Genomic DNA, 21,088 nt, shown 5'->3' with positions numbered 1-21,088 from the left:
AATTCATTTAATAAATTCAATAATATATTCAAAATAAATAAACTTAAATAATTAGACAAGTCATGTTTCATTATCGGTGCCTTGGTATATATAGTCAATCATGTCATGTACAGTGGCTTCAAAAATTCACCATCAAGACAAGTAAATTATTGAGCAGAGTACTGTTTACAGTAAATGTCAAAAAAAAAAAAGAAAGAAAGAAAGAAAAAATATGACTGGAAGGAAAACATACCATCCATAAATGACTAAATACCATTCAAGAACTAATTTCTGAATAACGTTTATAACATCTTAGAACATCAATGTTATCATAGTTTTCTTCATAACCATTTCAGAATTCACTAGGTAACATTTTAAATGTTATCACTTATCAACAGTTCCAATATATTTCATCTCTTTATTTCAGGGAATACAAAATATTTTGAGTATAGAGCATATATGTTGTCAGCAACTGTTTCATACAAATTTAAATTACAAAGTTAAATCTACACAGCAAACAATTGCCTACATAAATAACTAATAGATCTGACAGTTTATGTAGTATTGTTGGGAGAGAATGCTTTCAGTAACTATGTCTGGGCTTACCTTCTGGGGAAGAATCTCCACTGTGGTGCCATAAATATTTTATGAACCAACATAAAGTAATATGCTAATGATAGACTATTTACTCAGTGAGCAGGTGCATCTCTGATGTTTTTTTCATCTTTGGTATATCTTTGATGTGGGATCAGTTAAGCCATTTTGAATTATTCTTTTTTGTTTCCCTCCCCTCACAGTTCCACCTGAACCTAAAATGGTGAGTGAGAGTCATCATGAGGCTCTGGCAGCCCCGCCAGTTACTACTGTTGCTACTGTTCTACCAAATAATGCCACAGAGCCAGCCAGTCCTGGAGAAGGAAAGGAAGATGCCTTTTCTAAGCTGAAGGAGAAGTTCATGAATGAGTTACATAAAATTCCATGTGAGTATTATAGATTGTTCCGTGAGTAAAAATAAATGGTTGAAAATCACTTTACCCATTGGATACAAGGCAGACTTCCTCTTAACATACTATATACATACATTTAACTTTTTTTATTATAGGAATGGTAGTGTTCCAATAATAAAGTGGAATATTCTTGGAAATGGAATATTTTATTAAGTCTTTAAATATAATTAATGAAAATCCACTTTATAAAATAATCTGTATCTTGTGTTCAGTGTAAGTGGGTCCTTTTTTTGTATCTTCTTTAGTGTCTGTCTCTCTAGAATACTAATGTTTATGGCTTGTGCTATATTTTAGTTTTGTATTTATGAAACCATTGTAAAAATCATTCCTAAGTAATACCTAAAATGCACTTTCCCTATTGGAAGCTTGATTTCCTTTTATCAATTTATTAATATTTCAAAATATTTTGCAGTTTTTAAATGTTTCTTTGTTGTCATCAGGCAATAAAAAGTAATTTGTACCTAAGTTTATTTGTATGAGTGTAGCACTCAGTCCAAGCAGTGGCATTTAATTTAAATTTTAAACCACACGGTTGTTGTTTTTTGCCTTTGGATTTGAACTCTTATTGTGTACTGAACACTTTCCTACGTGCTAGAAAAATAAGTTTCAGCCCTCACAAAGCTTAAATTCTAGTGGGGGAAAGAAGTAATAAATCAATAAAGAGCCAAATATGTATAGTACCTCATGTAGTGATAAATGATATAAGAAAAACTGAAAGGGCATAAGTGGGATAGGATAGAGGCCAGAGAGTAGAAGGTTCTTATTATTTAGAATGATGGAGCTGGTTTTCTTTGTAAGGAAACCCTGAGGTAGTCGGGGAGGAAGTTATAAAAAAACCTGGGAAATAAAATCCCTTATGCAAGAATCTTCCTGAAACTGCCAGGAGCTCCGTGTGCCTTAAGTACAATGAACAAGATGGAGAGGGTAGAAGATGAGTCTGGATTGTAGCAGAGTCCATGTACAAGGGGCATTGCAGATTGCTCTAAGGAATTTGGATTTTACCCTGAGTGAAATAAAATGCCTTTGGAGGGATTTGAACAGAGGTGTCCCAGGATCTGACTTAGGTTTTTCTTTAAAATCACTCGATATTGTGTTGAAATATGCTTGGACGGGCATGGGCAGAAGATAAAGCTAGCTGTTGGAATAATCCAGATGAGAGATTTATAAATTTGTAAGAGAATTATTCTCTGAGACCAATGAGAAACTAAATGAAAAAAATACAAGGAATCACCTTCTTACCCCTCAAGTAATTTACCATTGATTGATCTCTCTGTCCACTTTTAACACATTCGTGTTCACATGACAGACACACTTAGCACAGTTGTCAGTAATGACCATTCTCAGTAAGAAGACCCCCAACCTAGTGGAGATGGAGATGGTCCAATAGATAGAGCCCTAGGGTAGGAAACGCAGGCTCCCGGTTCTCTGCCTTGCTCTGCTGCTGAGCTGATGGACTGACCTGGGTATTTTGATATACGTTTGAGCTCATAACTACATGGCAAAATCCAAATGTGTATATCATGAGGGCAAACTCCCACCTGAATATTTTATCAAACTGTTTGCTTTAAAAGAAATGTGTTACAGGGAAGCAGAGGCAGCAATGAGCAACACCAAACCAAATGCATATTCTGCCCTGTCTTCAATACTATCTCCTCCTCTGTAAGAGCAAACAATATGAGAGACATGACAACATCGAAAACTTTGGGATTGAATGTTTCCCATGTATCTATGTAATCCATTCTCTCATCTACTTTAGGCCTTTACCCAAATGGTATCTTCTTAGTTAGAACTTCCCCAACCGCACTACTTAAAAGTCTCACCCATTTGACCCACCCCATCCTTGCCAGCATTTCCTGTCCTACCGCTTGTTTTTTATTCCTCACTATTATTACTTAGCACCATTTGCAATACTATGTATTTTATTATTTGTTTTTAAATCATTTTTGCTCCTTCCAAAATAATGTAAGCTTTACAAGGGCAAAAAGGTGGGTCTGCTCTATGCATAGTTATATCTGTGGTGGTGCCTGGGATATAACTATACGTGAGACACTCAATATCTGTTTGTTTGAATGAATGAATGAATGGTCAATTTAACTTATATCCTGAGCCACCCCTCTTAAACTTTGATGCCTTAAGGTGGTTAAAAATTAAAGGATATTAAAAATTCTTAATTTCTAATACTAAGGAAAACATGTTTTCAATGCTTGACTGTCATTCACACTGGAAAAGCGAGTTGTTTCCATGCTTAGTGAGAACCATGATTTAACCTTTGCCACTTAGAGCCAGGTATGATTACTTTATATTTTCCTTCCTGTTCCTCAGTAGGAAAACAATCAGCTGGAAAAAATCATCTGTGAAAATCGCCCTTCTTTGTTTTCTTTCTTTTGGCTCACCTCATTTCATTCCTTCCCAAGCCACTGTCTCACTCCTGTGTCCCTTTCTGGGACACTGGAAATCAGCCCAGTTTTCTCCTCCATGGAGATTTGCTTTTAACCAGCAACCTAAAATAACAGAATGTCAGAGGATATAGAAATACTATGTTGTTAGCTCTCTCCCTGATCTAATAGGAAAAAGGAAATCAAATACCTAAATTATTTTAAATGGTATGGTAAATAAGTGCTAGAAAAAACTGTATCATAAATATAGCCATCTAGATTTATTAAAAATATGTAACTAAATATTTCACACTTTTATTTTTAATCCATTACAATTTTTACTGCCAGTGTAACTGAAATTTCTAATGGGATTTATACACAGGGAGCAACACTAAACAAAAATAAAACATCCCTAAAATTACATTCCTTTAGGAGCATATGTTATATAAAGGTTATCGCTTTTGACTTGGCATAATATAGTATGACGCTAATGACAGGTAACAAATTAGAATATTAATCGATTTCAGTCTCTGACCGAAATCTTGGCTATCTGGCAGATGTGTTTTTTGCAAAATTGATAGCAAACAGCTTTACTCTGTCACTTGAAATTCCCACTTGTGAGAAGAGCAGTGTCACAATGGCAGTGAGTGTGCATGTCATTAGTGGGGTCATCTGCACGGACCAGCATGGAACATATTCAGACCAAATTGCCTGATGATATCATCCATAACACCATGGGGCTTAAAATAAAAAAAGGAAAAGGAAATGGTAAATGCTGAGCATTTTTATCTTCCAATTCATTCTGCACACTGTTATCTAAATGAAGCAGACAAGCTTTCTCAGAATGTTTCTTTATTTTGCAGCTTTGATTTTAATATGACTAGGGCCATGGTTGGTTTGTAAAGCATGAACTCGTGTCATCCAAATAGCTGTGATTAAGATTTTGATATTTATGAGCTTCTTGAAGTAGAGTGCACCTTTCCTGAAGCATAGCAGCAAACCAAATAGCCGGAACCTGATTCTCAGTCTAGAATACGAGCAAGTGGGCTAAGGGTAGTCACATCATTCATGCAGAAATACTATTGGATAGACATTTTAACGTAGGGATTAAAAACACAAGCTCTAGTCACAGACTGCATGGGTTCAAATCTTAGCTCTACTACATACTAGCTCTGTGACCTTGGGAATGTTATTTAATCTTTCTGTGTATCAGTTTCTTCCCATATAAAATGGGGACGAAAATAATATTTCCATCATAGCTTGTTGTGTGAAAGTATCAGTGCATATAAAGTGCTTAGCAGAGTGTCTGGCACCGAGTAACCATTCTATAAATGGTAGGTATTATTAAACTCAAACTGTCATTTTTCACAAGCCTATTTCTATTTTATAGAAGCCCTCTATTCAGGTCAGACAGACACCCAAATTAAGAAAATTCCGGAAATTTTGCGGCCCAATATATATGCATTTCATTTCTCAAACTCATTCCAACAATGCCTCATCTAGGAAAAACAACCTTTTGGTGTTTCCTCTTCCCATCATCTCCTCTAATTTCCTTTAAAAAAAAATCCCTATAATTTCATTTTCTTACTCCATCATTCCTTTTAGCACATACACATACTCAAGGTTCGTATATTTGATGAAACTCCATGCACACTAAGGGCTTAAGAAATGTCAGTTTTCCTCTTTCATTTTCTAAACTTTTCTTCTTACCTTACGTCCTGTCAACTACTACTGTTTTCCTCCTTCATATCTACACCAAACAGACTGAAAAACGTAACCTAGATTCTGACATCTGTTTCTTCAACTCCCATCAACAACTCAGCTCCTTCCACTGAAATTTCCATCCTCCAAGTAAATGATTTGTTAAAATGATTTTAATGAAGTCTCAGGTACTCCTTGATGCACAATTAAGAGGGTCATTGTCAACCTTCCTTCGGTCTAATGTTTCTGCTTCGTTGTCACCAACATTCAAAACCTCTTGATTTCCGGGACTCCACTCTCCTTTCCTCCTCTTCCTTTCCTCCTTATTTTCATTGACTGGTCCTCCATTTTCATCGTCTTTTCTTCCCTTGAGCAGTAAAGTTCCTTATTTACAGGGTTCCATTTTTAATCCTATTCCATTCTTATTCCACCTGCTCTCCCTGGGTACTTATATTCACCCAGCCAACAATTCTATTAAGAAACCTCATTATCATCCTTGTCGCCCTGATATATTTCACCTCCAATTCTATACCTGCATTCATGCAAGTCCTGTTAATTCTCCTGAAAAACCTCTCAAAACCAGCCAGCACATCCACTCGGGTCTTCTCCCATGATTCTCTCTCTTCCTGGACCCCATCCCCCTTAACCCTGACCCCTTCTTTTTCATTCAAGAACCAGTTCAAATGTTATCACTTGAATGAGAAGTTCCATCATTTCCTAAAGCACAATGATTTGAGTCTTCCTCCAACCTTTCAAAGCTCTTCATTAAATATCTTGGTTATCTGGTTTGGGTGTGTATTTTTCTTGTTTTGCCTGTCTTTCTCACTGAAATGTAAATTCCTCAGAGGCAAGAACAATTTCTTACACATCTTTGTATCTCCCCTACTTGGAACTACCTGACATCGTACTAGAAACAACTATATAGGTATTATCACATTACACATAATGCCATTATACCAAACAAACACTGATTTCTTGTGCCATGCTTGGAGAAACTGATCTAGAGAGCAATAGTTTTCACACCTTTTTAGCTAAAGATCCCTTTGTTCAAATAGAAAAAAGAAACCTACATGAAACACATCAGAGCTGCTGAGGTGTGTTAAATGTTTCTCACTCACCCTCCCTAGATACTCACATCAACAGCTCTAAAGACACTGGCTGTATGAAACACAGTTGAAAAGTACTTGCCTGAAAAGTAGGTATATCAGTGTTTTCTCTCATAGTAACAGCCAGTGAAACTCAACAACCCGTAGTGATATAGTTGGTTAAACATGGCGCAAGCAAATATTCACTGAGGAGCAAAAATGCAGTCCAGTAGCTTTATTTTCCCTCATGTAACTACAGGATGAACATAATGTAATTGTACGCCATGTCACTGCTACATATGTTAATGTCATGAACATAATGTTAATTTAAGAAGACAATTTTAAGAAATATATGAAGAGAACCATTAGGAACATACAATAATAAATAGCATGTGAATAACAATATAATGGTCACCAATGTTTATTGAGCACTTAGCATGGAAGTATGTGCTGTGCTTTCTATAAAATCAGTCTCCATTTGGCCTTGTGAAAACTCTACTAGATGAGAACAATTATTATCACCATTTTTCACATAAGAAAGACAAGGCTCAGTATAGTAAGTGATTTGTTCAAAGAAGTGCAGGTTGTAAGTGCAGGGTGTGTCAAGAAAAATTTTGCACTTTTATGATTATGCCTTTAATAGAACATCACAGAGGCTGCAAATGACCTCCACTCCTACTCACAGCCGACTTGAAACTATTAAGTTCTATTTGTCTCTTCATAGATACTGGTTGATCTTTCATATTCATCTTTGATATTTGTTTTAAATGACTGAATACTCGGAACACAAATTTAATACTAATTCGGAGTTTCTCATTGCATTATCTGGCTTTAAAGACAAGTACTTATTTATTCACTGCAGGTTTTTGCCTTCCGTGGGTTGCACTCACTTACTCTGGCAGGTTGTCATGTAAAGAACCCATTATTACCTAAGTACTACTAGGTACACTTTGTTTCATTGCATAAATGAACTCTGTATGTAACTCAGCTTCAGCTCTCATCTGTTGACTCGATTCTTCTCACTTCAGAAAAGCATTGGCTAAAATGTTAAGTGCTATTATTCATCGTTAACCTCTATTAAATTGAAATATCTTTAAGAAAAAAGTGGCAATACTGATGCACTCTTTTCAGAGCAACTGCTTTGTGATATTGAGTGACTTCGTCAGTGCAGTTCTGAAGGAGTATATGTGGGACGAGGACACTTAGAGAGAAGGGTGCAGTGCATCACAGCTCAACGTAGTGATCCATGTTTCCATTTGATAAACATATGTTCCATTTTATTTTAGTTGTATTATTTCATCTACATTTGAAGTTTAATTCTGATTTAAGATATAGAACATATGTGTGTGTGTGTGTGAATATTGTGTGTGTGTGTTTTAAGAGTTAAAAACGTAATCCTGTGGCAGAAAGACAGCTTCGTTCTTATTAGAGTTGGCACTGCCCTACAATATGAGTATATTGTGACTATTCATTAGGCCATTTTTAGTGTGCAATATGGGCATGAGGGACAGCTATTGGCATTTAGAAGCCACAGGCCGAGGGACCTATACATCTTGCAACATATGAGACAGTTTCACACAATGAAAATTGCCCCTCATTCTGCATAAATTTCAAAACCTCCATAAAATATGCATGTAGAAGGAAATCCTGTTCATAATATCTGAACCTAAAACCATTTGTCATATAAACACAAAGCATTTTTGCATGGCCCTAATATCAGCTGAATATACTAGCTTTCATTCTAATGTGCATCGAACCTCTGACTTTTCATGTTCTCGTTACATTTTGAAAATCTTCTGCTTGTCTTCATTTTCTAATTCATTTGTCTTCTCATATAGTGGTGCCTGAAGATTTTTATACTGAAATACAAATTATTTCATTATAAATTACTTTCTTCTTATATTTCTTTTATAGTTAGCACATTTTATTGATTTGTGCTAAACTTACATATGTAGATATGTTGTATTATCATTGTTTATACTCAGAGAGTAAAAGGATTATAAATTATTTGTTATAAACTGGGGTGCTGTGGATAATACTGATTTTAAAGAATAATGAGCAACATGACCTTACCAATATCCTATATTCAATATGGAAACCTGACAAAAAGTATATGGCATTCATGCCGTATTTCAGGAAGTTTGTTTAAATACGTTCTTGAATTTTGTTTCCCTCTTGGAAGCCTATTATGCAGAAAATTCCCCCAAGAAATTCATGCCTTTAAATTGAACTAGTGTTGGGAGATTTTATAAACTTCTAAAGCATTGGTAATACAGAGTAATGGTAAACATGTAAAGCCACCAAGTGAATTATGATCTCAGGGAAGTTTCTAAACCTTCTTTAGCTACATTCCACTAGCGTTTCCAAAGATATTAAGTAAATTCACCTGAGAAAAATAAGGGAGTGAACCATATTTTGGACATGTATTAAAAACTGCTCAGGAATTACCATGTGGACATATTATACAGATACACAAATATATTTTAAAATAGCTTGAAACCTCTATTCTTTATTACATAGCAACTGCATGTCAAAATAGGCTACATTTTCACCAAGGGAAGTCTGACTACCAATGCAAACCTATAAAGAAAATAGAATGAGAGAAGCTCAGCAACTGCTGTTTTCTCCTCTCTCTAATGACTATGTAGATCTTTTATTGCATTGCTGACCTGTCAGGTGAGTTTCTATTAAATTGGATAAAGAATTTAGAAACAGAAACCAAAGGGAACTTATGTGATGCACCATCATATTTTTAGCACTCAGCTTTATTTTCCTTTGTTTTGATTTTCACTGTTGAGAATACGCTACTAAAGGAATTTAATTTGATGCCTTCTGAGTCCACATGTCGCCCCAGTCTGCCATTTAAGTGACTTAGGTAAACTTTAAAATAAAAATTCAGAAGATATTGACCCATTTAAAGGTTTCTTCCCCAAGCAACACTTTCATTGAAACTACTGTCCTGGAGAAACGTCAAAACTACTTGAACCTTCTCCCTTTTTCTTTTCTCTTTCAAGCTTTTTACATATACAGGTTAAAATGAAAAAAAAGGGGGGGTGGAGGGAGGCAATGGTACTACAAATAATAGAAATATATTTGACTGATACATATATCATTTACTGAAAGTAGTGTGTACCTATCTACAGAAACTTAGAAAAGATCCAGGATTTCAGGGTAATATACCTTAATTGACTGAGTTATATTGTTCAGTGCCTTCACAGTAAAGTTTTATTGTAATCATTTCCTTTTTATAAGGACTTGGATGAGATTCTTTAAAATCAGGAAACTATTACAGTGTATTAAAAACACTGCTACTACAATCATGTAACTATTACTCCCTACATTTTTCAGTATACTTCAGTAACCCTAAGGGGTTAACACTTTGTCTAGAAAGCTGTGTTAATAATCACTCATGCCATTACTGCCTGTATGACCTTGGGCAAGTCATTTAATCTCTCTGTAAAATAAGGATTGTATAGTACTCTACTGTGGGAAGACGTAATAAAATGCTTAAAACAATATCTGGAATACAGTATTGGCCATATTCAAAGTTCAAGCTTCCAGTGCATATTTATACAGCATATGCTACATGCTAAGTTGTGTATGCTCTACTTAGGAACTAAACCAAAGCACATAATTTCAACCTGTTTCTGGGATACAATAGCATTGCAAACTCAGCATTCTTCTGCCTCTAAATTAAAATGTCTTAGTATGACATCGATGGCTTTTTATGAGATGATTTGATAACGGTTCTTAGGTAAGTTCCTGCCTCTCGTGCAACTATTTCCCCTCACACAGTTTGCTTCAGCTGGACAGAAACTAAACTCTAGGAGTTACCAAATTTATTATCCATAGTATCCCTTGCTTCAAAGTCTTTGTACAAACCCTGTACTCTGCCTGAAATTTCTTGCTTGTCTAGCGGGACAATTTCCAGTTTTCCTTCAGAATTCTCCTCTTTTTTAAAGCTTCTCATGCTACCAACCTCCTAATCTATTAATCAGCAATTCTGCCTCTGTGGTTAGTCTCTACATATGTTTATATTGTTACTTATTTGTGTTTTCTCTTAGTATCAACCAATCTGCATGAGACCAGAGGCTATCTTTTCATGTTTGTGTCTCCAGCCCCAGCACAAAATTTGGCTCATAGGAGGCAGAATTATTATTCTCCTTTACCTCAAAAGATCCTAATAATCCCATTAGCAAGAAAAGGGCTTCCATTCATAGATACAGAGAACAGCTTGGTGGTTGCCAGCAGCAGGGGTTGGGGGAGTGGTGAAATGGGTGAAGGGGTCAAAAGGTACAAACTTCCAGTTTCAAAATCAGTCCTGGAAATATAATGTACAATATGTTGACTATAGTTAGTACTGTATGCTATATTTTAAAGTTGCCAAGAGAATAGATCTTAAAAGTTCTCATCACAAGAAAAAAAAATGTAACTATATGTGGTAATAGATGTTAATTGGACTTACTGTGGTGATCATTTTGCAATATGTACAAATACCGAATCATTATGTTATATACCTGAAACTAGTCCACTTAATGTCAATTATATCTCAATTTAAAAAAAAAGAAAGAAAGAAAGCAAATGGTCTCCAAAAGGGTCTTACTGATAAGGAGTAATAATTATCATCAAAGCGAAATTCCACATCATGCTGGACTAAAGGTGAGCGCTTCTACAGCCATTCTGCTTTCTCTCAACCACTCATCACTGCACAACCCACCTGTTCTCTTTCTCCCTCTCTTTTGATTTTCATCTCCATTTCCTTGAACTTTCGTTCACTTTGTCATCTTCTGATCTCTTTCCTCGTTGCCTGCACTGAATAAAAATGTTCCGTGTTTTATTCTCTTCGGCCTGGCAGCAGCCCAATTCAACATTAAAATACAATCAGCCACCAAATTGGTCATCAGAGTAAACAGTTCTCCCGACAAGCATTTTTATTCAAGTGGAGAGATGGGACTTAGCACTAGTTTCATCTTTTAATTTTAAAAATAATGCATTGTATTAGAATGCCCATGAAACAAGATGAACTCATTTTTTATGGCAATTGCTATACAACACAGTCCAGTTTCCAGTGCTTTCATGGAGAGAGTTCAAAGATAGCTGGAAGTATGTTACAGCATCTTTTCCTGCGATGAGGACTTTGTGAGGTTTTCTTTGGTGAGTAGCTTTTTGTAGAAAACTTGTATGAATTTCTCTGTTTTACCTTATCAGCCACACAAAGCATAGCAGTTCTGTCTTTCAGCTACTGTTCTTGCCAATAATGCCAAAACTGTGAATATCATTTGAAGTGGTGCTTCAAAATGGCCTTGCCAGCCATCTTCTGCCCACATTAATTTTCACTGTTCCATGTCACCTCACCTTTCCACAGCTGCTGTCACCCATGCCCCTTTCTTTTCCAGATCTGCTAATGTGGCTCTAATGTGATTTACCTGGCTGCCTTCCAGGTCCTTCCTCGTCAGAACAGAATCTGTTTTGCTATTTTGCAGTAAGTAGTCTTCGGCTATGACAGCAAAGCTCCTGATGTGGAAGCCCCATTACTTTCATAAGAGTTTGAGTTTGCTAATTTTTCTGCAAGCTGAGCACTGCCATCATTTTACCAGCGCTTCCATTATAGGAAACATATAGATGGTTCCCAAAGTCATTTCTGCTGTTTTTATCTTCCTTTTGGAGTTTGACGCGCCTTTGCTTCTTTATGGATTACCTGCTTTGGCCATTCACTCAGCCAGGGACATTTGGCCCCGTATGTACAAGGCAACCAATACTACGTACCTCACTCTTACTGATACTCTCTTCTTCCTTGGCTTCTGATACTATATACTCTAAGTCTCCTTTTTTTCTTTCTCAGTGTTCTTTCTCTTTCTCTCTGCCTCTTCTAATCACTTACAAGTAGGTGCTTTCCAAGGATCTGCCTCTGACATTTCTATCTCTATGATTTCTTTACAATTTCGGGACTTCTTATACCATGTTTATGTAAAACACACTCATAACTCAATCCCTAGCATTGCTGTCTCTATTGAGCTCCCCCCTTGTTATATTAACTTTATTAAGAATGGTTTGTATACAATAATGTGCACCCATTGTAAATATATAGTTCTGTGCATTTTGACAAATGTAGGCGATATAATCATCACTCCAAAAATTTGCCTCTAGTTCCTTTCCATCGATTCCTGCACTGGTTCTAGGCAAGAATCGATCTGCATTCTGTCACTATAGATTACTTTTGACTGTTGTAGCATTTCAAAAAAATGGAATCATGTGTTATCTATTTTTCTGGTTTCTTCCACTCAGTATAATGTCCTTGAGATTCATCCATGTTCTTGTGTATATCAGTAGTCCATTCCGTTTTATTGCTACACTAAATAATATTCCATTGTATGGATAGTCACAACTTGCTTGTCTGTTGATGGACATTTAGGTTGTTTTCAGCTTGAGGTTCTTAAGAGTAAAACTGCTATATATAAATATTTTTGTGCAAGTCTTTGAGTGGATATATGTTTATATTTTCATTTTCTTGGGAAGTAGCTAAGTGTGGAATTGCTGGGTAGTATGGTATTTTTTACTTTATATTTAAAAACTTTCAAACTGTTTTCCTAAAGTAGTCATGCTATTTATATCCTAAGAGCAATGTATTAAACATCTCGTTGCTCCATGTCCCTACCAAGTTAAAACCGTAAACCTTCTAGAAGAAAACATAGGAGATGATTTCTTGACCTTGATGGAGGCAAAGGTTTTCCTAAAAGGACACCAAAAGCAATAACTATAAAAGGAAAAGTTGATAAATTAGACTTCTTCAAAAGTAAATACTTATGCTTTCAAAACGCAACATTAAGAAAATGAAAATGCAAGTCACAGACTAGGAGAGAATGTACGCAATACATATACATGTATTTGACAAGTTCTTTCCAGAAAAAAAAAATATATACATACATACATATATATATATATATATATATATATATATATATATATATATATATATATATATATACACACACACACACACACACATATATATGTATATATATGTATATATATCGCCGCTTACAAAAATCAGCAAAAGATTTGAACTGACACTTAATGAATGAATACACATGGAGCTGATAAGTTCATGTAAAAATGTTCAACATTTTTAATCATTAGGAAATGCAATTTAAAACTACAATGAATTCCATTTTTTTATAAAAAATTTTTTATTATTATTTTTTAAGGAGGGCATAGCTCATAGTGGCCCATATGGGGATCGAACGAGCAAACAGTGTTATCAGCACCACGCTCTAACCAACTGAGCTAATCAGCCCCCCAATGAATTCCATTTTTAAAGCTCTTTAAGATCCTTTCATCTGTATATGCCATTTGTGATTAAAATTCTATATATCCAAAACTAAACTTACCTTCTTTTTCCACACACACACTCTGCTACCCTGAAGCTCAAAACCCTAGCATCATGTTTGATTCTTCTCAATTTTTGTCTCCATCGTCCAACTAGTTAACAAACACTATTGCCTCATTCTTGGTTCTCTTTCTCCTCTCCATTCCCACTGCCACTGCTCTGTTTGATCCCTCATCTATAGGTCAATTATTTAGAGCCTCCTAAGAGATCTTCCCACAACCACTTTCCTCTGTTGACCAATCCATTGTACATGAATCTTCCAGATGATTCTTCCTGTAGCCCAGCTCTGAACACGCAAACCCCTTGCTCAAAAACCTTCAGTACTTCCCCTTTAGCTGACTTTTGACATCCAAGACCTTCTGTACTCTAGCCCCAATCTATCTTTCCTACCTTTCTGCTTCTTTGAAACGAACTATTCACTGTTCCACAGAGACATCTCCCCATTTCCTGCCTTTATACCTTAATGCACAGTTTTCCTACATCTGAAATGCCATTCTCCCCATCTCTGTATAACCAAGCCTCCCTACCCTAAAAGATCCGGGCTCAATTCAAATGCTAGCTTTTCTGTACTACTACTCCTGAACATGCATTATCACTCTTTTAATACACTTATCATCTTCTACCATGTAGTATTATTGTACTCATACCTTATTTTCCTGACCAGACTTTAATGTTTCAGAAGATAGCCTTGGTGTTTGACCCATCCTTTTGCACTCTAGACACATGCTATATGCCTTACAAAGAGTGAGCAGCCAATAAATGTGCATGGCATGGATGAATGGCTTGGTGGTAGAATACAAAACAGAGTAAGTTATCATTTTCATAATCTAATAGGAGAGATAAGATATGCAGAGAAATAATAATAATATAAGACAGTGATGCATGCTGAAACTTAAATATATAGAGGAGTCATCCAAGATGAGACTGGAAATATAATATGGAATTAGGTTAGAGAGGGGCCATCAATATCAGGCTAAGGAGTTTAGACTTTATTTAATAGTTAAAGAGGAGCCAGGAACCATTCAAAATATTTAAACATGGAAGTAACATAATTATAGTTTTGTTTTAGAAACATCAATCTGGCAATTATGTGTGGGTAGGGTGGATTGCAAGGGGAGAGCCAGGAGAGAGGGACAAAGCATGAAAGAGGCAATTGAAGGAACCCTAGAGATAATGAAAGCCTAAATTTCTGTGGCAAGGAAGGCACAAATGTGACAGCCTCTGTGAACATACAGTTGACAGGCACTGCAACGGGAGCTAAGGGTGTCTAGGAAACAGAAAAATTAAAAATAATTCCAGAGAAGCTGCATAACCATTTCAGGGTCATGCCTTGTAGGGAATGAGGAAAGCAAGAGAAACTCCAGCATTAGAAATTGAGGATTGACCACGTATCAGTTGATGTTGGAAAGGTGGATAGTTGTTATTAGTAATAATGTAGGCGGTGGAGAAAGAGCGTCAATGATAAATTCTTAAAATACAAAACTCAAGGATGAGTAGAGAAATCGATGAAAAGACAAATGAGCTGTCAGAGATCTGTGGGTGAAGAAGTATAGTGTCATAGAAGCTAAGTAAAGAGAGTTTCTGAGAAACAGCAGCCAGTTTGATTCAAAACAAATTGAGAATGTACTGCTTGAAATTTGGGACAACCAATAACGACTAAAACATACAAATCTGCTCTTAGGGTATTTTCAGTCTAGTAGGGAAGAAGGAGCAGATATCATCATCATCATCACCATTACCAGTATTTTCTTAGTGAGCAGTGCTATATATTGAATTACGATTTGACCAATGATTCCTGATAACAACCCTATTGGGTATATATGTATGATCCTAATTTTATAGGGGAGCAGAGTCTCAAAGATGCTAAGGAAAACATACTTTAGTACAGAGCATAATGAAAGAAGAATTAAAGAGAGGTACAAGTAAGCAAAACACAGAGGAGGAAGATATGAATTACAGGAGTTAAGAAAGAGATGGCCTTGAATTACGCTTTGAGCCAGAGAAGGATTTGCACAACAAAAGAATTGATAGAAAGGCCTTCCATACAGAATAACATGAGCTGTGAGTACCATCACAGAGTTTTATGGTTAACAATTTGGTTGGTTTGATTGGATTGTAGGATATATTTAATGATATAGTTGGAAGAGAAAGCAGGTTGACCTCATTTTTGAGAACATTTAATGCTTTGCTTAAGCGGGTCATACTTCATTCTGCAAACCGTAATAAACCTCTATGGGATTGAAGGAATACAGTGTGATCCAGCTAAATTTTTTTTGACCGTGAAAAGAAATAATTAAAGATATAAGAATCCAGGCATGGCAAATGCTGCAAATAGATCATGGAAGATTTTGCCTGAGAAAAGGCCAGTGGATTTAGAGTTCTCTATTGACCTTGGAAAGCCTTGTTTCCTTAGAGAGCTGGAATCAGAAGCCAGCGTTCAGGGTGTGAGGCAAGGAGTTAAGAAGTGAGAAAGTGAAAGCAGTGAGTGTTAACTGTTCTCTCCCATGAGAATACAAACAGAATTATAGCTCATGCACTTAACAGGATGAAGGGAAATTGGATAAGTGTTGAGGTGGTTACAGAATTAGATGAAAGGAAGTAGGCTGTCATTACCATCAGAAAAGCTAACTCTTTCCTGGCTACTTCTGAATGCCACCACACATCCACACCCCTGGTGTTATCACAAATCTCTCGTATTTTCTGCAGCAGAAGTTACTTATGAACTTCTCTGTCCCAAGTTCACGACAGTCCGCTGATAGTTTCAACATTAGAAACTCAGGTGCATTCAAGTATCTCATTTATTTTGAGTGTAAAGTGTTTCTGAGACCACATACCAACATATTTGCACTAGTTTTTTTTCTTTCTTGATCGTCCTCCTTGTTCTTGGACTTTCCATAGGCCTCATGCTTCCGGCACTTGCCAATTATATTCTTATGTAAGAGCTATTTGTCTTCTTTTTCCAGATGAGTCTAACTTCTTTAGGAGCAGAGATGGACATTCTCATATATAGTGCTCCTATAGAATAGACACTAAATAATTACTTACTGAATTAATTTTGGAGACTATGTTTCACTATTATAAAGATATGCCAAAAATTGGTTTGTGGAGAGGTATTAGTTTTCTAAAAGCTGCATAAATGCTTACAACACATTTAGGGCCTTAAAACAATACACATTTGTTATCTCACAGTTTGCATGCGTCAAGAATCCAAGCACAGTTTAACTGATGCAAAGTTGGCAATCAATGTGGCAACTATGCAGAAGAGCAACTCAGGACTCTTTTCCAAGTTCCTTCATATTTGGGCAGAAATTCGGTTCCTTGTCATTTTAGGACTAAGGCCCTCAGTTTCTAGAGGCACCCCTTTTATAGGTAGTTTACCCTTCTTCAGGGTAAGTGGGAGAACCTCTCTCACCTCAGAAAGGGCCAAATCCCTCTTGAAGGGCTTTCACCTGATTAAGTCAGGCCCACCCAGAATAATCTCCCTTTTAGTTAATTTAAAATCAACCGATTTGGGACGTTACAATCTTTCACCCTCGCCATATAAAGTAGCTATCATATCACTTGTTTTGCCCATGATCAAAGCCAGGGAATTCCAGAGGATGTGAACCTGAGGAGTACTGAGAGGGATGGGGGGAGTCTTAGGAACCATCCTAGAATTCTGCTACCACAGATAAGGAAAGGGAAAGAGAGCATGTGGGAGGGAGCCAAAGAATTCTTACCTAAAAGGCAATAGAGATTTTCTTTTCTCTAATTTTAATTTGTACTGTGTACATTTTATTTATTTATTTATTTATTTTTTTTACAAAATTAAGAGCATTTGAACTAAAAAGCATCACTCATTCTCATTTTCTTCTTTTCTTCTTTTTGGTGGCATTTCCTGATAATCACAAATATAGTTTGTTTTCACAGGGTTAGCAGCAGCCCAGTTTTAGTGATGAGGTATTACAGTGCAGGTTCTTTGTGTCTGAGCAATGCTAAAGGGTATGAAAGCTAACACCGTTCTCTATTCCTAACGCTCAATCTAGTAAATCCTTCCAAGGGTATAGTTTGGTAATTAGTGCATATGCACAGGATTCAGGTATCTATGAAAATACCATGGATCCTAGGTTGGAGATACTGTTCCAATTCCAAACTTCTCCTTTGAGGAAAATTGATTAAGAAGAAGGAAAGTTTCTGTTCTTAGTATGAACTCAAACATAGCAGTTGGAATTGTGAGGTACCTTGAGCTAATCTCAATATAATTAGAAATTATGTTTGACACATTTTTAAATGATTATGTATTACAAGTTCCTGACATATCCTTTAAAAGAAATGTGCGCATGAAGAAAAATATTGAGAATACTTTATTTTAAAAGGGGTGAGGGGCATGTATTAGTAAAGACCTCCAAAATTCAAAGTTTAGATTCTTGGTGTACCTCACACTCCAAAAGCTGCTTCAAACACACGTGAGGTGAGCCCCTCATCATTCCTGGAACTGACATATGTCTGACTAAAGTGAGTTTTCAAAAATATTCAGAATCTTACTATAAAAACTAAATTATTTTTAAAATCCCAGCAATGAAAACTTCATTTTAGCCATGAACTGAAAGGGGAAACTTATTATTTACTTGTTTTGAAAACCACTTTAATCCTAAACCACAATTAATGTCAGCCAAATGACTAAGGTTTATACACGGATACCCAGTAGCCATGTCTATTACATGCTTCACATTCCCACAAGGAGTTTGGATTTTTCCTACTATTGAGGGGTAAGAAAATCCTATGAGGAAAGAGTCCGGGGGGGAGAAAAATGTTAAATAAGGACTTTTTCTCAGTGGCAACTTCTAAATATTTTTTTCCAAAACATAAAATTCATGTTTTTAGAAAGCAGAAGAAAATGACTAAATAGAAAATGTTAGTGATGTTAGTAGAAGGAAAAAATAATGTATCTACATTAAACAATTACAAATATGTTTTAAATGGAAAAGTACACAGCAGGTGTTGTGGGTTGAATTGTATCTCCTAAAAAAGATACATTGAAATCCTAACTCATGCTGCCTGCGAATGTGACCTTATTTGGAAAAATGGTCTTCAAAGACCTAATCCAGTTAAGATTATGTCATACTGGCGTAGGGCAGTTCTTAATCTAATATGACTAATGTCCTTATAAGAAGAGAAGAAGAGACACAGACAGAGACACACAGAGAGAACATCATGTGGCAACAGAGGCAGGAACGGGAGTGATTATCTATCTACAGACCCAGAAACACCCAGGATTGTGGGCAACACCGGAAGCTAAAAGAAAGGCATGAAACAGATTCTTTCTCACAGACTTCAGAGAGCATGGCCATGCCAACACTTTGATTTTGGACTTCTAGCCTCCAGAACTAAGAGAATAAATCCTTAATGTATTAAGCCATCCAGTCTATGGGGATTTGTTTCGGTGGCTCTTGGAAATAAGGGGGCAAGGTGTATGAGAAGCACCTGGATCCTTGTGAATGAACACTTAGATCACTTTTCCATCTCTGCTCAAGGTCATTCCCAGTCACCTCTCCTCAGGTAGAGTGTGTCACTTAACAAGAAAAAGGGTGCCGAGAGGCTAAGGAAGAATGAGCTTTCATCTATTTCATCATCTTCCCTCAGGACTCTTCCAAAGGCAAGGGCAATTAGACATCTTTTTATAGCTACGTAACCAATACATTCTCATTTCTTCCGTTTACCAGTACTTTGGGTGTTCTCACTAGTACACAGCTGTTCAAAGATCAGAAGTTGCAAACCAGCAACTTATGAGGAACAACTTAGGAGATAGGAATGGATTTTCTTGCAGTTAGACTCTACAATGTTGTTTTCAAACATTCTTGGCATAGAACTAACATACTGCTGGGATATAGAGAGTGTAATGAAAAGCAGCACAAGCAAAGTCAATGATTCATAACTCTTCGCTATGTGATGTATGGTGCATGACTGCATGTGAGGATAAACTTTTGTCCAGAGGCACTTTCCCCAGAGGTACCTCCCTCGTGTGCTGAGCTTATAGAACACTGCTTTGTGTACTGTGGCTTAATTGTCATAACAGCCACAATTTACTGAGTATGTACCTAGTAATCCACAGGCACTCTGCGTTATTTCATTTATTCCTTACAACAACCTTATGAGGTAGATGCTAGTATTACACCCTGTTTATAAATAAGGAATTGAAAGTTAGCTTGATTTAGTAGCCAAGGTCATTCAACTGCTAAGTAGCAGCAGAGGATGAAACCTATCCCAAATCTATCCAGGCTCTTAACTACTGCAAGATGCTCTCTCTTCCCAAAACATCCACAGGTAGATTATGTGTTGTCCCCATCTATAACTCGTATATGAGGATGCTATAGATTGAACATGTCGTCCCAAGGTTATGTTGAAACCTAATCCCAATGTGATGGTATTTGGAGGTGGGGCCTTTGAGAAGCGACTAGGTCACGAGGGTGAAGTCCTCATAGACAAGATTATTTCCTTTGTAAAAGAGGCCCCAGAGAGCTCCTTCGTGCCTACCACCACTTAAGAACACAGGGAAGACAGCTGTCTATGAACCCGGAAGTGGTCCCACACCAGACACGAACTCTGCCCATGCTTTGATCTTACCTCCAGAACTGTAAGAAATTTCTGTTGTTTATAGGTATTCCTGCTATAGCAACCTGAACTAAGACAAGGTATTTGCCACTTTTCTCCTAAAATTGTCTCCAAAATTTGAAGAGATAATTTTCCCATTTTTTTTCCCTTTTCCGCGACTTTTTTTCTCTACAGCTTGTTAAGTAGAATTTCTTAAATTACTCAAGTACAACCATATGCTTTCTCACATTTCAGTATCAAGCAAAACATCGGGCTGAGCACTTTTTTTTTGCAACATTGATGTAACTGTGTGGTAAAGAGTACTTGTTAGATCCTTCTTGGGTCTCTATTTGAAATATTCTAAAACAAAAATCAGTGCAGCAAGAATGAATTTGAGAACCTTACTTAGGAGCAAGGATTGCTAAAGTTAGAGATGCATTGCAGAAAGTCTCATCCCTTTTCCCATTTTCCAAAGTCAAGGATCACAGCTCTTTAAAATTACTGGCCAGCAGATGGTCTCTAAAGCTAAACCCATCCCAAAGTGGCATTGACTTGTTGCTTTCAATGACTGACCTTAATTGAAATGTTACTTATCAAAAAACTACTCTCTCAGTGTGCTAAGTATCCTTATCCCAGAAATGGCAAGCAAATTTAGCAGTGCCATCAAGGGGTGGGGGCAAGGCAACATTACAAATATAGTTAGCCTGTAAAAGGAGGGAGGGGAAGGAAAGAAAATGCAGGGCAGCCGCGGGGTGGGGGGCAGTAAAATTACACCTAATAAAGTTTAAGAATCTAGTATAAATGTAATGATTTAAAAGCACAATACAGTATACTCCATCGTAATGTAAAAATAATGTTATCCATTTGACCCACTTTCACAACGGACTCTCATACCACATTTTCAAATGTGTTAGAACAATTGATCAATTCGCTTCAATTCCATTCTGGGAACTTAAGTACTGCAATGAAGGATTTCATACTGGT

The 21,088-nt window shown here is 36.5% G+C and overlaps 1 protein-coding gene across 3 annotated transcripts in view; it reads left to right on the top strand.

Annotated features, from left to right (window-relative positions):
• Nucleotides 1-21,088, top strand: part of SYT1 (synaptotagmin 1) — a 505,880-nt gene that overhangs the window by 315,852 nt on the left and 168,940 nt on the right. For all 3 annotated transcript variants that reach the window (XM_074325375.1, XM_074325377.1, XM_074325376.1), the window contains one exon: nt 777-959. In XM_074325375.1, coding sequence (XP_074181476.1) covers nt 794-959 — 166 coding nt within the window. In that variant the 5' untranslated portion in view covers nt 777-793. The remainder of the gene's footprint in view (nt 1-776; nt 960-21,088) is intronic.

This window comes from Rhinolophus sinicus, linkage group LG02, assembly GCF_036562045.2.
Source record: "Rhinolophus sinicus isolate RSC01 linkage group LG02, ASM3656204v1, whole genome shotgun sequence".
In the NCBI taxonomy this organism is placed as follows: domain Eukaryota; kingdom Metazoa; phylum Chordata; class Mammalia; order Chiroptera; family Rhinolophidae; genus Rhinolophus; species Rhinolophus sinicus.
The sequence above is the reverse complement of the archived record's forward strand: the minus strand, read 5'-3'. Positions and strand labels throughout refer to the sequence as shown.